The sequence below is a fragment of the Artemia franciscana genome, chromosome 8, assembly GCF_032884065.1.
Source record: "Artemia franciscana chromosome 8, ASM3288406v1, whole genome shotgun sequence".
Classification (NCBI taxonomy): Eukaryota; Metazoa; Arthropoda; class Branchiopoda; order Anostraca; family Artemiidae; genus Artemia; species Artemia franciscana.
Genome location: NC_088870.1, coordinates 6,493,594 through 6,516,070, shown reverse-complemented (window position 1 = coordinate 6,516,070; position 22,477 = coordinate 6,493,594). Strand labels below are relative to the sequence as shown.

The 22,477-nt window shown below is 35.2% G+C and overlaps 1 protein-coding gene across 8 annotated transcripts in view; it reads right to left on the bottom strand.

Annotated features, from left to right (window-relative positions):
• LOC136029909 (protein-L-isoaspartate(D-aspartate) O-methyltransferase-like) overlaps positions 1–22,477 on the bottom strand; it is a 47,202-nt gene that overhangs the window by 21,615 nt on the left and 3,110 nt on the right. For all 8 annotated transcript variants that reach the window (XM_065708416.1, XM_065708417.1, XM_065708412.1 and 5 more), the window contains exons 2-6: positions 17,643–17,759; positions 12,096–12,232; positions 10,293–10,397; positions 7,197–7,317; positions 3,607–3,695 (exon numbers count right to left, since the gene is read on the bottom strand). In XM_065708416.1, the coding sequence (XP_065564488.1) occupies positions 3,607–3,695; positions 7,197–7,317; positions 10,293–10,397; positions 12,096–12,232; positions 17,643–17,759 (569 nt within the window). The remainder of the gene's footprint in view (positions 1–3,606; positions 3,696–7,196; positions 7,318–10,292; positions 10,398–12,095; positions 12,233–17,642; positions 17,760–22,477) is intronic.

Below are 22,477 nucleotides of genomic sequence, written 5' to 3'. Positions count from 1 at the left end.
TCCCAAAAATACATTGAGACAAACATATGACCGATATCTAAGGGCGACTGGTACCTCACTACTACCTGAATGGGAAGACGTCATCGCTGCAGCATGAATGCGGGACGAATGGAAAAGCTTTGTTGATTCCCTATGCGCCACCGCTGGCTCTGGAGGAACTAAGGTCTAAGGCAAGGTCTTTTCTTGTAGAAGGATACACATTCGATTGAAATTTATTAATTCGTTAATTTTTAAGCTCTCTTCCCTTAATGAGGATGAGGTTTAACCAGGAGATGTATCTTTAAAATATAAAAACCACAAGACCCGAGAGGATACCATCCCTCTTAAATCCTAATATCTAAGGCTGCTGTATTCAGTTTTTTTTTAGGAAGCTGCCTTCCAAAAGATGTATGCCTACATTTGAAAATTCTCGTTTCTCAACAGGTACTGACAGAGACTTTACATCATACAGCTTAAGTATCTAAATTTAACAGTCTCTAATATCAAAATATCAAATTTCAAAAAATCAAAAGTAAAAAAAAAGAATCCAATTTCAAAATCTAAAAATCTCAGGATTTCGAAATTTCTCTCAAAATCTCAAATTCAATTCAAAATCTCAATTTTCTCAATTCTAAAAAAAAAATCTCGAAACTGAAAAATCAAAATTGAGAAAAATCTTAAATAAAAACATAAAATCTCAAAATTTAACAGAAATTTAAATCATATTTTCAGTGATGTTCATTGTTTACTTGTTCTGTTTCTCACGTGATAATAAACTATCTGCCCAGATCCTTTTTAAATGTAACAGCTTTACACAGTGCCTCACTCCAACTGTTTTCCTTAAGAGTTTTACACGTAAAACAGAAAGTAAATAAACCAATAAAAATGCCTACTTTTCAACAAAACATTAGAGAACACGGTTTCCAAGTGAATAATTCATTTAGCGCCATTTTTTTTCTTACAGCGCCAAGCGGAAAAGGGATTTAAAAAACTAACTGCTGAAAACTAGCAGTTCTATTCAAAGGTAGTTGTAGATATTTTCTTTTGGGAGGGGTGGCCTTAATAGCGCAGTCTTAAACATGGGCCTTTTAGACATTATTGCGTTTGTAGGGTGGTAATCCTCCCCCAACGATTCTTGTTAAGTTTTACAGTTTTAAAATTTAATATTCGGGCAAAGCCTTTTTTATTCTTGTTACTTCATGTCTTCTTCGAATTGTTTGTGTATGATTTTCTGTTGATTAATTCCATTCTCAGATTTTGCCAGGAAAGTTTTTAAAATATGAGTTTTGACTTTCGAATATGGTAAAGGCAAAGAATCTGACATTGAACTTTTACAGTCCCAACCGACGGCGCTGATCTCCGCTTCGTGGATATTCAGCAAGAAAGTGCAAATGGGGGAGGATTGGGGGGCCAGCCATCCTGTGCTTTCACATTTCCTGTTTTCCTTTCCCAGATTTCTCCATGTAGCCATTTTAGAGCTGTTTCGACTGTAACTGAGCTTAGAGAGTAACACCACCGACCCCTTTCAAAACAAACCGCAATCCAAGGTCTCGAACCTCTGTCCTAAGGAACAGAGGATTTAAGGCCTAGCGTCCTAGCCCTTCGGCTACGACGGCTCCAAAAAAAATCTATATCTATAGATAAATTAAGAAAAACGGCATATTTTATGCATTTCAGGACATTAGCAAGTTGCTTTCAAATATATTTTTTTGAGCTTTCGAAAAAAAAGGGGGGTACTTTTTTTTTGCTACTAAAGAATTCAGCTCTCAATGTTTTACAGAGATACTTTCCAGTAACTTTATACTTCAAATTTCAGCCTCGAATGATCAAAATGCACCCTATAAGTCAAAAGTCATTTAAAAAATAAGATAAAAGAACATTAAAAAAAAAGTAAAATGATTTAAAAGTCGGGGTCGGGTAAAAGGAAAAGAATACAATTCATAAAAAAAAGGTGCTAAACGTCGTTTTCGGAAAACATGGAGAAAAGATCCAAAGACACTAAAATTTCGAAGGCAAGTTTATAAATTTCAATATATTCCTATAAATTTCATGCATAGTAAGACTAATTTTAATGGAGGATGGGGTAGAAGTCGGTTGGTCAAATTCAGAGAAACTTTATCGATGGAAAACGTTAGTTTTTTTTTCAAAATTAAATCTTGGCCTTAAAAATACATCCAAGCATCGCCGGTCACCATAAAGCAAAACTAATTTGCATTACCATCTGTCCCCTCGTTTAGGAAGCACTATCGTGCCTCCTTGATAAATGAAAGGCTCTTTCGTACATATTTTTCTAACCAACTGTTAACCCTTTGTTATGATTATCCTAGGAGGGTCTAGGAAATTAGGGACAGGACTGATAGAAAGGACTAGAAAAGACTAGATCATTTATATCAAGAGAAAGGTTAAGGTATATACTGTAGTCTGAAAAAACTATAGACTGTTTCCAGAAAATTAGAGGACGGTCATCGCCATACTACCCCCTATTTTAAAGGAAGGTTTATCAGTCTTAGGTATAAACGAGCTAGCCAAACTTATTCCTTGATTTAGAAAAAAAAACTTAACATGGAAATACTTTTAAGATTACAAACATACCATACATATTAAAAATAAAATCTCCACTAAACTTAAAAATAAAACATATCACAATAAAACCTAAAACATACCAAAATATGATATGTCGTAGGCAGGCGTTTTTCTTAGATGTGGCAAAGGTTTAAAAAAATACAGTGCCCACCCCTCAGCTTACCCACTTTCGTTAAAAAATCAACATAAAAAAAGTGTAAAGCTTAGTTCTAAGATAATGATTATTGCCCCCCCCCATAGCTGGCCAGTTGCTACCCTCTCCATAAAAGAAAAGCTAAGCTGAGGTCATTTCATGTGGTTTAAATTTAGGGCTCACAACTGCTACTTTTACTACTACTAACAACTCACCGTAGCACCAAGCACCCTGAGGCTACAGAGAACACAGCTACGCACGCTCTACCTCCATCCCAATCTATTCAATGCCTTCCTCTTTACACCCTCCAAAGAAGTTCCCATTTCCTTTAAATCTTTCTCCCACCGCATTTCTCCCACCGCAGACGAGGACGACCTGCTTTTCGCGCTTATGAAGACACTAGCTAAAGAATTACAAATGACTTCAAAAGCTTAGTGACTTACCGGGGTAGAAACATATGTGTTTAATTTACTTACAGGTTTAATTAAATCATATTTAATTTATTTGTATAAAAATACTTAACCGCTAGTTTTAAAAAATTAAAAAATTAAAGATAAACATATTTATTCTTCTTTGTCACCCCAAATGCCTGGTTTATAAGACTCATATCCATGAAAACCAAAAGTGCAAAAAAACAAATAAATAAATCAACCTCTATGTATAAAAACAATCGTAAGAAAAAAACTTAGATGGTGTTATACGTAAAGCCATGAGTTATTCTTGGGAAGGGTGAAGAATGTCCAAAACAAAGCGATATATCCCCATTTTTGAGGAGCCCTACTCCCCAACTTTATGCACATACTCAATAATTTTGTGTCTCTTGGAGGAAGAGAAAAATATTGCCTCCTTAAGCCTCTCTTAAAGACATTCTTGAGGAGATTTTACAACTAAAATGCCTTAATAAAACTGACCTCATCCGGCACACCTTGTTCAGCCGCTGCTCCCACGTGAATGGCATTGTATGGTGCTTCTGGTTCGTATCCCTTTCTTCCATCACCAACTAAAAATAAGTTACTTTATTAAAACAAAATGTCCTAAACGAACTTTCGCCCAGAAATAGAAGTTTAATCTATTCCGAAAATCAATCTGATTTATATAAAAACTGTCAAAACTGAAGTCTTTTAGAAAGAAAATTAGTTTTTTATGAGAGTTACTTCATGGATTTAAATTTTAGGAGCAATTGTTTGTGTTTTTCAGGTATCATTTGAACCATGTTTCAAAAGAGTTCACTGTTGCTCGTAGGACTGTAAAGGAATTTAGCAAAAAAGCAACGAACGGTATATGGCTTTAGTGCAACTTTTTCTGACGCAAGACATTCATAATTTTAGTAACCCTAGTACATTATTGTGTACAACGCCATCTAAGCTTTTGCATAACTGTGAAGTGCGAAGCAATTGTCAGTTTTTGGTACGCATGTTCTTGCTCTGTCATTATCTCTATAAGAAGTTTATTTATTCTTTTCTTAATACTTTAACGTTTCAGGCGTTTGCAGTGTTACCGGATGAGTATTAGAGCATAAAGCAGCCCTAATCTAAAAAAAAAAAAACAAGATAGAGCACCATTCTCGGACCAAAAATACGCCGAAGGTGCGAGTAAAATGAAAAAGATTTTAAAAAATACGCTTTACTGACAATATCAATGCTCAACAACCATGAATAAGAGCCTAAAAAGTGCAAACGCAGGCAACAATGTTTCGCTATGGTCACAGTTACTAAAACAAGTTTTTAAGCGGTTTCACACTACGTACGTAATTTTCTATACATAGAGGTTATTTGAATTTACTTATAAATAGGAAAATCTTGATTATTTTAATTATTTATTTTCTAAATTTTCTCTTGATTGTGGCCGCTTTTTAAAAATGGTTTTATTTCGCCCAGTTTCATGCTCTTGCTCTGCGATAGCAGAGTAAAAGCAAGAATTGACCCAATTAAATTTAAAAAAAAAAAAAACTTTTTAACCGAAAGTAAGGGGCGACATTAAAACTTAAAACGAACAGAAATTATTCCGTATATGAAAGGGGCTTTTCCTCCTCAACACCCCGCTCTTGACGCTAAAGTAATTTACTGTTTTAAAAAGTAGAGCTAAGAAAAAGAGTCAAACTTTAGCGTAAAAAGCAGGGCGTTGAAGAGGAAAAGACCCTTTCATATTCGGAGTAATTTCTGTTTGAATTAATGCATTTTTTTTTATTTTGGCTCTCCGCATATAAATAATTAAAACGAAATTTGCATATTAATATTTTTGGGTAAATGGCTTTCTCATAGTTTTAATCGGAAGATTTTGAGAACGAAAGGAGCGGGGGAGGAGGCCTAGTCGCCCTCCAATTTTTTGATTACTTAAAAAGGCAACTAGAACTTTTAATTTTTTACGAACGTTTTTGTTAGTGGAAATATACGTAACTTACCAATTAACGTACGCAACAAACTTCTTTGTTCGCATTTTTTTATTATGTATATGAGGGGGTTCACCCCCTCGTCAATACCTCGCTCTTTACACTAAAGCTTAATTTTTTTTTCCCAATTCCTTAAGAATTAACCCTGAATCACAAAGGCCCTAGAATAAATAGTTGAAATTACTAAAAATACTTTAGTGTAAAGAGCGAGGTATTACAAGGAGGTGAACCCCTCATGTGCGTAACCGTTTCTGTTCGTTTGAAGTTTTAATACTGTTCCTTACTTTCAGTCGAAAAAACTTTTCATATTTATTTTTTCATTTTTTTTAAATAATGCTAGAAAATCCTGCGCGCCCTTTATCGAAATTATCTTCCCCCATGACAAATTCCTCCATTTAAAGATCCCTCCACATACCCCCCCCCTCGTCTTCCCCTCCCCAAAACCAAAAAAATCCCCTGAAAACGTCTGTACACTTCCCGATAACCATTACTATATGTAAACACTAGTCAAATTTAGTAACTTGCAGCCCCTCCCACAGGGACTGTGGGGGAGTAAGTCATCCCCAAAGACACAGTTATTAGGTTTTTCGACTATGGTGAATAAAATGGCTATCTCAAAATTTTGATCTGGTGACTATGGGGAAAAAGAGCGTGGGAGGGGGCCCAGGTGCCCTCCAATTTTTTGGTCACTTAAAAAGGGTACTAGAACTTTTAATTTCTTTTAGAATTAGCCCTCTCACAACATTCTAGGACCACTGAGCCAATACGATCACCCCTGGAGAAAAAACAAAAAAAAAACAAATAAACAAGCATCCGTGATCTGTCTTCTGGCAAAAAATGAGAAATTCCTCATTTTTGCAGATAGGAGCTTGAAACTTCTATAATAGGGTCCTCTGATACGCTGAATCTGACGATATGATTTTCGTTAAAGATTGTATGACTTTTAGGGGGCTGTTTCCCCCTATTTTCTAAAATAAGGCAAATTTTCTCCAGCTTGTAACTTTGAATGAGTAAGACTAAACTTGATGAAACTTATATATTTAAAATGCATTAAAATGCAATTCTTTTGATGTAACTATTGGTATCAAAAATTTCATTTTTTAGAGTTTCGGTTACTATTGAATCGGTCGCTCCTTACTCCAGTTCGTTACCACGAACTGTTTCATTTACTTGAAAAAGTTTGATTTACTTTGAATTACTTGGAAAAGCCTATTACCTATCCTCCAAAAAATATCTAGCAACTGAAACTTTGCTTTTGAAACATAGAGGCACAAATCTGGTCAACGTTAGAGTGATCAGCAGCAAACACATGGAAGGATGAAAAAGATGAGTCCTTGGCCCCCTCCTCCCAAAGCACAAATAATTAGGGATATTCTGCCTTAAAACTGAGAAACTTATCAATATATTTATTTATATGTATATATATATACATATATATACATATATATATATATATATATATATATATATATATATATATATATATATATATAAATATACATATATATATATATATACATATATATATATATATATATATATATATATATATATATATATATATATATATATATATATATATATATATATATATATATATATATATATATATATATATATACATATATATATATATATATATATATATATATATATATATATATATATATATATATATATATATATATATATATATATATATATATACATATATATATACATATATATATACATATATATATATATATATATATATATATATATATATATATATATATATATATATATATATATATATATATATATATATATACATTCATGCGACCTATTATGCTATTTAACTCGCAAAAAATGGTTGATAATGCAAAGTTGCGGAAGATTTGTTTTTCTCGTCAGAATTCATTAAAAAAAAACATTTAATATTGAGAACTTAGATCCCTCCCCCTGAATACCTTAAATTCAACATCCAATCACTGCAAATTTATGCATACATCATAGTTGTGAAAGTACCAGTTTTTTATTAATGTTTTACAGCAGGTAAGACAGCATCCTTTAGCAGGTAAGACAGTTATAAATACAAGGAGGATAAAATGCCTGCAGTTAGAAACTTACCACTGATTTTCACCCTCCCACTCGCTATAAGTTCAGGAGCATGCTTCTCAATGTTTTTTATTGACTGTGTCACTAAATTGGGAACATGCTCTATCCCAATCACTTTCCCTTTTTCTCCAACCTAAAAAAAGTATTAATTTTAAAAATTTAAGTATAAAATTACTATAATAATCCTGCAAAAAATGCCAAACTAGGGCTATGATAAACCGAATAAAAACAAACTAACAATCAGCGGCAGTTAATATCAGAAAGACAAATCGTAAATACAATCCAGTATCAGCTTGAAGACAAACCAGCTCTATGGTTGAACCCTAGTCTACACAACTTGCCCAGATTGACAATAACCCCAAAATCCATCTTCCTCCTTATTCTTCTATAATTATTTTTGACAATAAGACTTTCTTCGAAAAACAGTTCGAACAGTACAAACATTTCAAACAGTTCCTTATATTCCCCTATAAAATGAAAAAGCCTTTCCACACACACATTGAGCCTAAGTAATTGCTTGCCTGGTCTGAACAAAATTCCTTTTTTACCCCCGCAAGCAAAATATTATTCAACAACAATTTTTTTTAACTTGTGGACACTACGCATGTACGATTAATTTCAAGCTTGCATAGAAATCTATATATATATAAATAAGTTGTTTGTTTGTCCGTTGACTGACGTCATGTTTGTGTGTCGACTGACGTCATGTTTGTCGACTGACGTTATTATAAGGATTGAGCATTATGTCGTCATGAAGTTGTTGTCGACTAACGTCATGTTTATCGACTGACGAAATTACAGACCGGGACACAAATGACGACCGGGACACTCATAGAGAAATTACAGACTGGGACACCGGGACATAAATAACGACCTGGACACAGGGAATATAAATGACGACCGGGACACAGGGACACAACTACAACGAAGACGCCAGGGGCACAGGGGGATACATAAATGACGACCGGGGCACAGGGAATGTTCGATTAGCAATCACCATCAAGAAAGCTCAAGGGCAATCATTAGAATAATGAGGTATAGATCTGAATACGGATTGTTTTTCCCATGGACAATTATATATTGCATGTTCAAGATTCGGTAAACCTGACAATCTATTTATATGCACAGACAATGGGACAGCGAAGAATATTATATATTCGCAAGTTTTACGTAGTTAAAACATATATATATATATATATATATATATATATATATATATATATTCACAGGTGGGACACAGGGGCACAACTACAATGGCACTTAACTAATATGGCGCGTAACGACTTACGCGCGCGGAGGGCTTGGGGGGGCGCTATGTAAATGTTTTTCTCGAAAACGGCTCCATATTTTTTTTTCGAAAATTGACAACTGGTCTAATATTCTGGCCTATCTGGATCTTGGAATTTTCTGGCCTAAAAAACCATCAGGTCAGGAGTTTGACTTGACAAAATTCGTTGAAAACTTCAATTTTGGAAAGAAATTCGATGTCATCTTTATATGTGTGATGTCAAGGCTTGTTAAGTTTATATGCAACTGTTTAAAATTTTCTAAAAGGCATATAGAGCAAAAATATAAAAAATAAATGCAAATATTTGCATATTATCACTTGCAAAAGTATTATTACCGGCAAAATCTTAAGAAAAAAATCCAAAAGGTTTTGGCTTAAGAAAAGATATCACCCAGTGAAACAAATTTGTAACAGCATAAATACGTAAATATTCTTAAATTTAAAGAAAAAAAATGTATAAAGAGAAAAACGTACAAAAAAAAGGTTCGGCGGTATGTTTTTCATAACGACAAAAGACAAGCCGAGGCAAAAGTTTAAGGTCCAAAAAAACCTAAATGAATACATACGATATTTTAAAGAAGCTTTAATATTGACATAAATATTGACATAGGCATAATTTACATAAATATTGACATAAATAATTGACATAAATATTGACAAAGAAATTTGCAGTGATTGGATGTTGAATTTAAGGTATTCAGGGGGAGGGATCTAAGTTCTCAATATTAAATGTTATATATATATATATATATATATATATATATATATATATATATATATATATATATATATATATTCATGCGACCTATTATGATATTTACCTCACAAAAAATGGTTGATAATGCAAAGTTGCGGAAGATTTGTTTTTCTCGTCAGAATTCATTAAAAAAAAACAAACATGAAGCTGTTATACTCTCTTCTTTAGAAAAAAAAAGAAAAACAAAAACATATTTTCAGACTTATCGACATAATTCATAAACCAAAGAACAAATAAATAAAACTTCCCTTGTTTAACAAATAACTAATGGCAAAAATATATCATGATAAGCCCTTTATCGAAAATTAAAATTATTTTATGAAAAAGTCCTTAAAATTTCCCAAATATTTCTCACAAAAGACTTTGCTGTCAGGTACGGACGTAGGAATTGATCCTTTTTTCAAGGACCCTAAAATAAAAATAATTTCGGAAAGGCAAGCCATAATACAACAATTTGTTTTTATAATTTAAATTAGAACAGTACCAAAACTCAATAAAACTTGGGATCTTTTTTGGGGGGAGCTCACTGAGTACGACTCGGAAAAGATAAATTCTGTTCAACTCTTCTATAAACTCAACAGATCTGACGGATAGCATAAAAGAAATGAGGCAAAGCTTTTAAATTGGAAAAATATAGCATTTTAAAGATGAAAAATATATTGTTTTTCTCCATTGAAGATTAAGTCGTAAAAATGGTAATAATCATTTGAATGAATATAAGATACTTTGTCTAGATTGTTTGAACTGCGTGTGCGAGAGATTCAAATTGTTTTGGTACAGGAGATGCTCAAAGTGCCAATAAGCAGAAATACTCGTATAGGCATTCACAAACCTTGCAGCATACAATTTGTGGAACATTTTCATTGACTTCATGGACGCCTTGTGAGACAGCTTAAGGTCTCAAAGCCCGGAAATATTATTGAAAAATTATTTATTGTTAAAAAATATTGTGACAAGCCTTATTAACAACTATTTAAGCCTCTCAGCAAACTGGTTAAAAAGTACTTTATCAATCAACCTCACCAACGACTAAAAAACCTGACAAGGAAAAGAAAGGACTTACCATCATGGCAAAACAAGCAGATAAATACCCACTTCCTGAACCAACATCGAGAACTTTTCCACCAGATTTCAACTGTTCGTGCAGTAGTTCGAGTGCGTAGGCATGCTACAAAGAAAATCAAAGCACTTGGATCGACGCGTTTAGTTTCAGTTTCGCGTTCAATAGAGTTTTAAAATAAAACAAGAAACAGATAACAGAATAATAACTTTCACGCGTTTACTTTCTTTCAGCATGTTTATTCCAACTCTTAAAGAAATGGATAAAGTGCTTGAATTCCAGGTGAATTCAAGCACCCAGTCCAGCCAACCCCCTCCCAAACAGTTCTGCTTTGGTTGCCTGTATGGCCCAGAGTCTTTCTTACCAATCTCTAAAGTTAAAATACAATTTTGTAATATATCAGCATATTATTTAATACACATGTTACTGTGAATGTCTGAAGTCTGGTTAATGTCGATATTCACCACTGAATGTCCAGAATTCCTTTTTTGGGGAAGGGGGGGATTGAATTAGCTTGGTGAGTCAGTTTTTTTAGTCTTACGCAAGGTATGATGGTAAAAGTTAAGTTTATGCTAGGTTAGGTTAATTTAAGTTAGATTAAGCTAAATTTGTTTATAAATGTCAGAAACGGGTTACAATCCTAGCTAAAACCTAATCTGACCAAACCTGTCATCATCAAACCTTGCATTGACTATATCCAAGGAGAAAAAAAAAGGTATTTCAAACATTCATCAGTGAAAGTCGACATTCACGATAATATATATATATATATATATATATATATATATATATATATATATATATATATATATATATATATATATATATATATATATATATATATATATATATATATATATATATATATATATATATATATATATATTATATATATATATATATATATATATATATATATGTATATATATATATATATATATATATATATATATATATATATATATATATATATATATATATATATATATATATATATATATATATATATATATATATTTATATATATATTTCCTTTCTCAACAACTTGTTACAGATGGTGATTGTCAAGATGTGACAGCAACGCAAATTTATACAGGCAATTAAAATGTGAATAAATGTGAAAGTCACAAAATCTCCCAGAATAAGAAATTTTCTAGAACAAAAAAAAATAATCTGGAGATAAACATTTTTAACAAACCATCTGTTTTGCGAATAATATTAAAAAAGGTAGCTAGATAATTTTTAACAATTTTATAAAAATAAACAAAAAAACAAAGTAGAAAGAAGCTTAATCAACGTCCTAAATAAACCCGAATTTTTTGTTTTATTCTTTTAAGCCATGTACCGCTGCTATATGAATTCAGGCGGAGATGTCTGATTTAAAACAAAATTCCTGAAGATAAACAGGGAGGGTGTGCAAAAGCACAGGATAGCTTGCCCCCAGCCCTCCCATTTCGCTTCCTGGTTGAATGATCGTGAACAGACATCTCCACCGCCAGTGGGGCTTGTAAAGTCTAGTGCCGTAGATTTGGCAAGCGCCAATTCGAGCACATTAGATTCTTAGAGAATTTTCTGATGGGCTGAAAAATCCTAAAAAGATCTGTTTGGATGAAATCCACGCAAAAAAAAAAATCTCGGTTTTAGTAAACAATTCATTGTGAATAGGGCATAACGAATGCCAAATCCGAATCGGAAACTCTAGACCCTTAAAAGTACCATCTTAGAAAAGCAAATGGGCATAATATATTACCATGTGAGCATAATATATTGGGCATGATATATTACCATAATATATTAATATGTTACCATATGAGGAGCAGATATGGTGGCACCATAGCCAATACTTTGAGGAGCATCCATATACTGATTATGTGGAGCGTAGAGTCCTCTATCTACTAACTTCATTGCTTTTTCAACTTCGTCATGTTGTATAATGTTATGAGCTGAAAAATAATTGCTTGTTACACAAAAAGAAGAAGAAACTTGAAAGTAGCCTATTAGACTTGCTCCAAACTTACAAGAACACCTTTATTCAAGGGTCTCGTGCTAAGGATTCTAGCTTCCAATGGTCACAGCTGTGGCTGCATGTGTGGGCTAATCTGAGGATGGATGGACGGGTTTTTCAATCAATTGTTAGGCCACTTCACTTTCATCTGTTTCCAGTAAGATTTTATATTTGAGAAGGCGATTTATAAAAGGTTTATGATTTCCTTAAATAGTATAATTTCTTCACAAATTCCCAATTTGGTTTAAGGTCAAGATACAATACTGAACACACTATCCTTGCTCTCATCCAATATATTCACTAATTTTTTGACAGAGGAGAAATTGCACCAACAATGTATTTGCATTTTCAAAAACTATTCACTTTTCTGTCCAAATGTGTTCTTTTTTTGTAAATGGGATAATCGTGGTTTGCGCGGACCGGCGTTGGATCTAGTAAGTCTTATCTGGATATTAGAGTGCAAAAATAGATGTAGACAATTTTCTCTTTCTCCAGCTCTTCCTCAGACTTAAAAAGTCGGTGTGCCTCATGGCTCTGTCCTAGGTACTCTGCTTTTTCAGATTTATATAAGTGATATTCATCGCACTTGGGCAATCACGTGTCTCAACAAACATTTTGCTGATGATAAGGCAACTTCACTTTTGGAGAAAAATGACGAGGAGTTGGTTGCGAAATTGGATGCTGCATTTTTTAATGTTCTTGAATGGTGTTCATCAACAGTTATTGCTTTGACTTTATCGAAAATTAATTTCACAATTCATCCTGGAGTCTACCAACATCATAACTTCCCGGGAGGTGGCTGACTGACCGTATTTCAAACAGTAGGTTGTACGAAAAATGTGGTTCAATCCCGCTTTCTAGGGCTATAATGAAAGAAAGGTTGAGATGGCTAGGTTATGTTTCTGCGACTGAAGGATGATAGATTGACGAAGAATGTCCTTTTTGGCCAGCCGTCTGGGGCTAAACGGAAAGCAGGTTATCCTCGTCTGGGGTGAGGGATGTCATAAATAAAGATTTAAAGGAAATGGGAATTTCCTGGGAAGGTGTAAAGAGGGAGGCCATGAATAGATTGGGTTGGAGGAGGAGCATGCGTAGCTGTTTTGGCCTCAGGCGGCTTGGTGCTGCGGTGAGTTATTAGTAGTAGTAGTAGGTAGAAAGTCAAATGTTTGCTCTGCGTATTACCTCACCAAATTACCCGTATTACCCGAGTTCTCCTCGTATTACCCGAGTTACTTCTCCAAAATATATATTAGTAATATTTCCGGTAGAAACGATGAAGAAGCATGGACTCGTGATTGAAAAAAGCTTATCTTTAAAACACACTCGCAAAAACTACGCTTAAACCAATACTGACTTTACAAAATATGGCCCTAAGAGTCCTGAAACTTTTTGTTCCATTACGTGTTGCACTTCCAAATAAGTCTTCTAAAGTACCTTTATACTTATCTAGATATATTTTCAGTTTCTCAACAATTTACTTTTGGAGCAATTCTTTACAAATTTAATAATCAAATTAAGAAATTACCGTCTTATTACCTCAATCAAAGTTTGTTCACCCAATCACAAGAATTGAATAATTATAATACACGGCAAAAAAGAACGTCTACACTAATAATTATAGTACTGGGATGTAAGTTTCGGTCCGTTTGTATCGACATCCGGTGCTAGGATGCTGACACGGATCTTATTGATAAATTTACTTCGATCCTATTAATACAAAGGAATCTTAAATTTCATTATCTTTAATTCAGTGGCTATTAACTAGGATAAAGTTGTTTGTGTGGTTTGTTGCTCTGGTTGAACATGGGCCTCTCGGCCATCTTCTAGTTTTAATTTATATTTAACAATAATAAAATTTTCGATATTTATTTACGGATCCTGGGCTAGCTACTACTTTCATATTACCGTTGTGCTATTGATTGAGCTTGAATAGCTTGATTTGGGTAACAGAATGCCTGACCGTATCTCAAACATTAACCTAGACAAAAAATACGGTTTAACTCAGATGTAATAAGAGATGGCTTGGACATATTTTGTAGATGAAGGATGATAGATTGCCAAAGACTGTCCTTGTTAGCCAACCACCTAAGGCCGAAAAAGGGCCGTAGGTACCGATTGGGATGGGAGGATGTCTGATGAGGAAGATAATCTAGATGTTGCTAACGATTTTTTGGGGGGGTACCCAACTGACTGACCATTCTTCAAATAGTAGGATGTACAACAAGTGTGGTTTAATCCCAATTTTTAGGGCTATCATGAGAGAATAAGGGCTATAATGAGGGCTATAGGGAAAGGTCGAAATGGCTAGAATACGGACTAAGAGTAAATTTTCACGTACCTACTAAACACCTCAATTTTAAATAAAAATAAAATAAAAGCTGAATTTGCAAGATAATTCTGCTTATCAAGCTAGATAAATGAAGTAAATTGTAGATATTAGCATTAAATGTGTTATGATTTCGTTAGAATCATTTTTGTGTGACAGACATGTCACCTCACTCATCTAATAAAACAATAATTTGCTCCATCCAAATAAAACTGTCGGATACAAAATCTAAACTTAAATGAACAACAAAATAAACAACGCTATTCAAAAGCCAAAAGTGTTAAGTTTTCATTCTTAGCAAGGGGGGACGGGGATCATCGATTTCATTAGAACTCAGTATGCTAAAAGTAAAAGCTTCTATGGACTTTATAGAACCCATTTAATGGATAGTTTCAGGGGCTCAGGCCTCAAGCAACAACTTAGAAGTGCAGCTATTGAAAGCCCTACTCAAAGTATGTGTGAGTTCTACCCTTTCTATCCTCCCTAAAGTTCAAGCTTAACTAAAATTCAGTTTTCTATGACCTTGAACAGAAGCTGAATTTGCAAGAAAATTCTGCATTAAATGTGTGTTTATGTACCTAGTAAACACCTCAATTTTAGTTTTTCTTAGTGCTATGTCGAGTATGTAAATCAATATGTCTGTCTAAAAAAAAAAAAAAAAAAAAAAAAAAAAAAAAAAAAAAAAAAAAAACTGATTGACAGCTATGTACAAGAGATTACACTCTCCTGCGATCACCCTAGCGGGCTAAATAAAAAAAAACAAATTTAGACGATTAAAAAAGAGAATGAAATATTACAGTTGGAAGGGAGTATTATATGGCAATACTGAAAGTCCACCCCTTAATTTAAATGCTGTTTTCAGATCCACCAAGGCGGATGGGGTTAGTCCAAGAAATAAGCTGAAATGCCCTTCTCAAATTTCTCTCAGAGAACAAAAACACACCAGATAATTCTCAGGAGCACTATAGGCCTTTTTTTAGAAAGAAGATTCCATTAATATGTAGGCACCAGAAATTAAGTCTTCCATACTTTCCTCAACATAAGCTAAGAGCTCATATGGCACTTGTGACGACGCAAGAAGAGATAAGAGCCAAGAGATCATATGGTTTTAGCTCTAACGAAATTCTATGAATCCATACATTGTTTTAAAAGGAAAATAAGAGGCTTAATGCCGGTCAGGATTTAAAATAAGAGCTCTGAGTCACGATGTCCTTCTAAATATCAAAATTTATTAAGATCGGATCATCGACTCGCAAGTTATTAATACCTAACTTTTTCTAATTTTTCCTCTCCCTTTAGCCCCCCAGATGGTCGAATCTGGGAAAACGACTTTATCAAGTCAATTTGCGCAGCTCCGTGACACGCCTACCAATTTTCAACGTCCTAGCACGTCCAGAAGCACCAAACTCGCCAAATCACTGTACCCCTCCCCCCAACTCCCCCAAAGAGAGCGCATCCAGTACGGTTCCGTCAATCACGTATCCAGGACATTTGCTTATTCTATCCACCAAGTTTCATCCCGATTCCTCCGCTCCAAGTGTTTTCCAAAATTTACCCCTCCAACTCCCCCCAATGTCAAAAGATCTGCTCAGGATTTAAAATAAGAGCTCTGAGACATAAATTCCTTCTAAATATCAAATTTCATTAAGATCCGATCACCTATTCGTAAGATAAAAAATACCCCAATTTTCACGTTTTCCCAGAATTCCGGTTTCCCCTTCCAACTCCCCCCAATGTCACAAGATCTGGTTGGAATTTAAAATTAGAGCTTTAAAGCACAAGATTTTTCTAAATATCAAATTTCATTAAGATCTGTTCACCCTTTCCTAAGTTACAAATACCTCAATTTTCAAAATTACACCCCCCCCCCCCCCAACTCCACCAAAGAGAGCAAATCCGGTCCGGTTATGTCAGTCACGTATCTTAGACAGGTTTTTATTCTTCCCATCCAGTTTCATCCTGATCTCACCGCTTTAAGTATTTTCTAAGATTTCCGGTCCCCCCCCCAACTGCCCCCCCCCCCCCCAATTACGCTGGATTCGGTTGCAATTTAAAATAAGAGATCTGAGTTACGAGGTCCTTCTAAATATGAAGTCATGAAGATCCGATCACTCCTTCGTAAGTTAAAAATACGTCATTTTTTCTAATTTTTCAGAATTAACCCCCCCCCCCCCCCCCAACCGGATCCGTTCCAATTATGTAAATCACGTATCTATAACTTCTGCTTATTTTTCCGCCAAGTTTCATCCCGATCCCTCCAATCTAAGCGTTTTCCAAGTTTTAGGTTTCCCCCTCCCAACTCACCCCCAATGTCACTAGATCCGGTCAGGATTTAAAATATGAGCTTTGAGACACGATATCCTTCTAAATATCAAATTTAATTGAGATGCGATCACCCCTTCGTAAGTTAAAAATACCTCATTTTTCTAATTTTTCAGAATTACCACCACCCCCCCAACTACCCCAAAGAGAGCGGATCCGTTCCGGTTATTTCAATCATGTATCTAGGACTTGTGCTTATTTTTCCCGCCAAGTTTCATCCCGATTCCTCCACTCTAAGTGTTTTCCAAGTTTTAGGTTTCCCCCTCCCAACTCACCCCCAATGGCACCAGATCTGGTCGGGATTTAAAATAACAGCTCTGAGACACAACATCCGTCCAAACATCAAATTTCATTAAGATCTGATCAACCGTTCGTAAGTTAAAAATACTTCAATTTTTCCGAATTAACGGGCCCCCCACTCCCCCCTAGATAGTCAAATCGGAAACACGATTATTTCTAATTTCATCTGCTCCGGTCCCTGATACGCCTGCCAAATTTCATCGTCCTAGCTTACCTGGAAGTGCCTAAAGTAGCAAAATTGGAGCCGACAGACAAACAGACAGACCGACAGAATTTGCGATTGCTATATGTCACTTGGTTAATACCAAGTGCCATAAAAAGGTGAAAATTCTGGCTAGATAGGGATCTACAGAAACATCTATGTCTAATCTAGTTTTATAAACATAATTTCTGAGCCTACCTTTCAAGTTGTCAACTAATTCATCATTTGTCTGTCCATGAGAACGCCATGCCATGCTGACTCTCAATAAAGCTATATTTACAACTAAACTTACGGGTACAATGAGTTGTTTAAGCACTAAAAAAAAGAAAAGTATGTCATCACTCAGCTGTAGTGCAAGGAGGTACCGGAGGACATATCCTAGAGCCATCTAGAATCCCTCCATTTTTGGGACAATTTAGTGCACAAGAGAGGGATGATACGATACGACATCCTTAGAAGGATTTGAAATCCCTACCCTGTCTCAAATTTACATTCGATTTCTATCTATAAGGAAGTGTGCACCGACAAATAGTCAATAATCAATAATGGTAGCTTAAACTAGCCCCCCCCCACCCTCTTTTTCCCAAATGCATCCGATCAAAATTTTTAGATAGCCATTTAGATATGCTCCGGGGTCAACATAACCCCTTAGAGCCCGAGGGAAAAGTGTTATAACTTATGCCCTGTGGGCATACAAGGTTCCTATAGAGGGATAAATCGTATAAACTTTGGAGGAGAATCATTTCACTGAAAACTGATATTTCTAGTGCCATGTTTAGGAGTCAAAAGTGATCGGATTGCCACTAGCCCTCCCCCATCCCCTATTTTCCCTAAAATCACCTGATCAAAAATTTCTGCTCCTTTGAGCCAAAAACAAGAAGAAATAAATTCAAATAATCTTCCAAGCGTAAAACTACCATAAATCACCGTCAACAAAAAAATGAAACTCAAAACGAGCGAAAATTTACACGAGTAGGGCTGATTACCCACATGCCTTTTAAAGACCAGACCATGATTTGCCCTTTACTGAAAGAAAAACGAACAAATGACCAGGCATTGTCAGTTTACTTGACATTTACTGATTTCTATTCCTTAAAGTTTTGATGTTTTTTTTTATTTATGAAAGTTAAGAAAGTCAAAACATTTAAAACATATTTCGTTTTCAGTAAAGCGCAAAGTATGTTCTGGTCTTGAGAAGGCATGCGGTTATCAGCCCAACTCGCTAATTTTTGCTCGTTTGAGTTTAGATCGGCTATTTATTGTAATTTCTGTCCGTTTTAAGTTAAGTTATTTATTTATGGTGATTTATGGTAGTTTTACTCTTGGAAGATTATTTTACTTTATTTCTGCTCATTTTTGGCTTAATGAAGCTCTTTACCTTTCTTTGAAAAACTTGTTCTGTGGAATTTCTTTTTAAATTGATTTCTATTCATTTTATTGACATAGTCTTTTTGTGAAAAAAAAAATAATACTTTATATCTTTTCGGTGTTTTTTCTATAAAAATCCATAGCCCGGGCTGCTATTCGGAAGTTAGTGCTACTTGGAAAAGCTTTTTCAACAATTTTTAATCCTTAGACACGCAGTATTTTTTAAATTGATTTTATAATTCCGGAAGTTAACCTGAAAAATAAAACTCAACGTTATTCCCAAAAGATTCTATCTATTCTTTTTGGCTACCTGGATACACTTACACTCCTTTTATTTATTTACATTGTAATAGCAGAAGTAGTAATAGTTTTAGCCCCAAAAGCTTCAACTGAATACCCCAAGTCGTTCTCGATGTATTGCTAAGGTGTCTAACTGGTAACCATAAACACAATGCCTTTTTATCTAGTTTCAAACAACATTTAATTTTAAAGCATAATGGGCCAATTGTGTGGGGGATTGACATGCCCAATATCCCTAGTTATAGTTGCTGGACTGTTCTACTATGCTGAACAAAATGGATGTCTCAATATTTTGACTGGGTGCGTTTGGAAAATGAATGGACTTGAGAGAAGGACCGCTTACCCTCCAATCTCTTATTACTTTTAAAAAAGAGCAGTATCTCCTCAAAAAATCCGAGGAGAGCCCATTCCCTTCAAATCCCGATCCGGATACTTTTTTTTAAACTTCTTCAAGACGCAGGCTATTACGTTACAGAGAATGTTTTCTAAACGTAGCATGTGTTAATTGCTTAATAGTTTCTTTTTAAGCAATAGCTAAGAGCTCATATGGCACTTACGACGAGGTCGGAAGAGCTAAGAGCTCATATGGTATAAGCTCCAACAAAATTCTAAGAATCAATAGATTGATTTAAAAGGAAAATAAGAGGCTTAATGCCGGTCGAGATTTAAAACAAAAGCTCCGAATCATGAGGTCCTTCTAAATATAAATATTCAGTTAGATCCGATCACCCAATCGTAAGTTAAAAATTCTTCAATTTTTCCTTTCCCTTCAGCCCCCCAGATGATCGAACCGGAGAAAACGACTGTATCAAATCAATTTGAGCAGCTCCCTGACACGCCTACCAATCTGCATCGTCCTAGCACGTCCAGAAGCACTAAACTCGCCAAAGCACTGAGCCCCACCTCCTAGCTCCACCAAAGAGAGCGGATCCAGCCCGGTTACGTCAATCATGTTATTTAAGTTAAAAATACCTCAATTTTTCTAATTTTTCCAAATTAACAATCCCCAGCTCCCTCAAAGAGAACAGATTCGTTCCAATTATGTCAGTCACGTATCTATAGCTTTTGCTTATTCTTCCCATCAAGTTTCATCCCGATCTCTCCACTCTAAGCGTTTTCCAAGATTTCTGGTTTCCAAGAATTATGTTTCCCTTCTCCAGCCCTCAATGTCATCGGATCCGATTCAAATTGAAAATGGAGCATCTGAGACATAAGATTCTTCTATATATCAAGTTTCATTTAGATCCGATCACCCATTCGTAAGATACCCCGATTTCCACGTTTTCCAAGAATTCCGGTTTCCCCCTCCAACTCCCCCCAATGTCACTGGGTCTGGTCGGGATTTAAAACAAGAGTTCTAAAGCACAATATTTTTCTAAATATCAAATTTCATTAAGATCTGATCACCTGTTTGTAAGTTACAAATACCTCATTTTTTCTAATTTTTCCAAGTTACTCCCCCCCCCCCCAACTCTGCCAAAGAGAGTGGATCCGGTCCGATTATGTAATTCATGTATCTTGGACTTGTGCTTATTCTTCCCACCAAGTTTCGTCCTGATCTCTCTGCTTTAAGCGTTTTCCAAGATTTTCGCCCCCCCCCCTCCCCCAATGACACTGTACATAGTGGGAATTTAAAATAAGATAGCTGAGTTACGAGGTTCTTCTAAATATGAAATATCATTAAGATCCGACCACTCCTTCGTAAGTTAAAAATGCCTCATTTTTTCTAATTTTTCAGAATTAAACCTCCCCCCCCCCAACTCTCCCAAAGAGAGAGAACCCGTTCCATTTATGTCGATCACGTATCTAGGAATTGTGCTTATTTTTCGCGCCAATTTTCATCCCGATCCCTCCACTCTAAGCGTTTTCCAAGATTTTAGGTCCCCCCCCCAATGTCACTGGATCCTGTCGGGATTTAAAATAAGAGCTCTGAGACACGATATCCTTCCAAACATCACATTTCGTTAATATTTAATCACTCCTTTGTAACTTAAAAATACCTCATTTTTTCTATTTTTTCCGAATTAACCGCCTCCCCCAGATGGTCGAATTGGAGAAACGACTATTTCTGGTCTGGTCCCTGATACGCCTGTCAAATTTCGTTGTCCTAGCTTATCTGGAAGTGCTTAAACTAGCAAAATCTGGACAGACAGACAGACCAACTGACAGAATTTGCAACTGCAATATGTCACTTCCGGGGCCCGTGGGGGAGTCCTGCTTATAATTGAGGAGGACACACACGTGGGATGTTACGTAATGACGATGTACACGTAGAGTGTTACATAATACTTTACTAAGAGATTTTTTTTCTTTCAAGGCGTTTTTCTCTGGGAACCTACATATTCTGAAGATTTTTTGTCAAAATTAGGATTCGAAAGAGATTCCCTCTCAATGTCCAGAGGAATGGATGCAAATATGAACTTTGCCCATTGTTTACACATAGTATTGGCTATTGGGAAGTATAAAGATATTTTCATGGGGGGGGGGAATTTTCTAGCGATACTTACGTGGGAGGATCTTTCCATGGAGAAGTTTCGGCAGGGAAAGCTAATTTCCCATGGAGGGGAGCTGAATTTACTGTCATTAATGAAAAAAATATCAGAAATTAAATTCAAAAAAAGTATTTTCGACTGAGGGTAAGGAGCAACATTTAAACTTAAAGCAAGCAGAAATTATTACGTATATCAAGGGGATGGCCCCTTACTCAATACATCGGTAAGCGAGGTTTCAAGGAGTGGGGAACCCACCTCCTATACATAAAAATTTCAGCTCGTTTTAAGGTTCAATGTTGCTCCTTACTTTCAGTTGAAAAGACTTGTTTTTTTTTGTTTTTTTTTTTCGTACTGACCAAGTTCAAGACTTCTATAGATGACACATGCCAGTATTTTTGTGGTCTTTGTGTAATGTAACAAAAAGATTTGGCATCAGTGGAAAAATTTCCGCCATGATTTTACCGACTCATTTTTTTTACCAAGTGACCAAAAACATTGGGTAGGGGCGTCCCCCTCCCACATACGTGATAGCCCTGCTACACATTGAATGAGCATTTTTTAACATTTGTAATTCTACTACAACTAAAGATAATACACCTTCCACTCTCACTTCTAGTTCACTTTGGCTGAACTAGCCTATTTTGAACTGATCTTGCCTATCTTGACAATTAGTTAAAGAAGGTGAACAGAGCTCTCAGGAATGAACTCAGAGCCTTATTGATCTCTCAGGTATCAGGAAATCTCTACCTTCACCCTTTCCTCCTCCAAGGAGTACAGAGTCTTCATTGAGAAACAGATGTACTGCTGAAATGGGAAAAAAAAAAACCTTTCAAGCTTCATATCAATGCTTAATCATGATTTAGGAAATAAGAC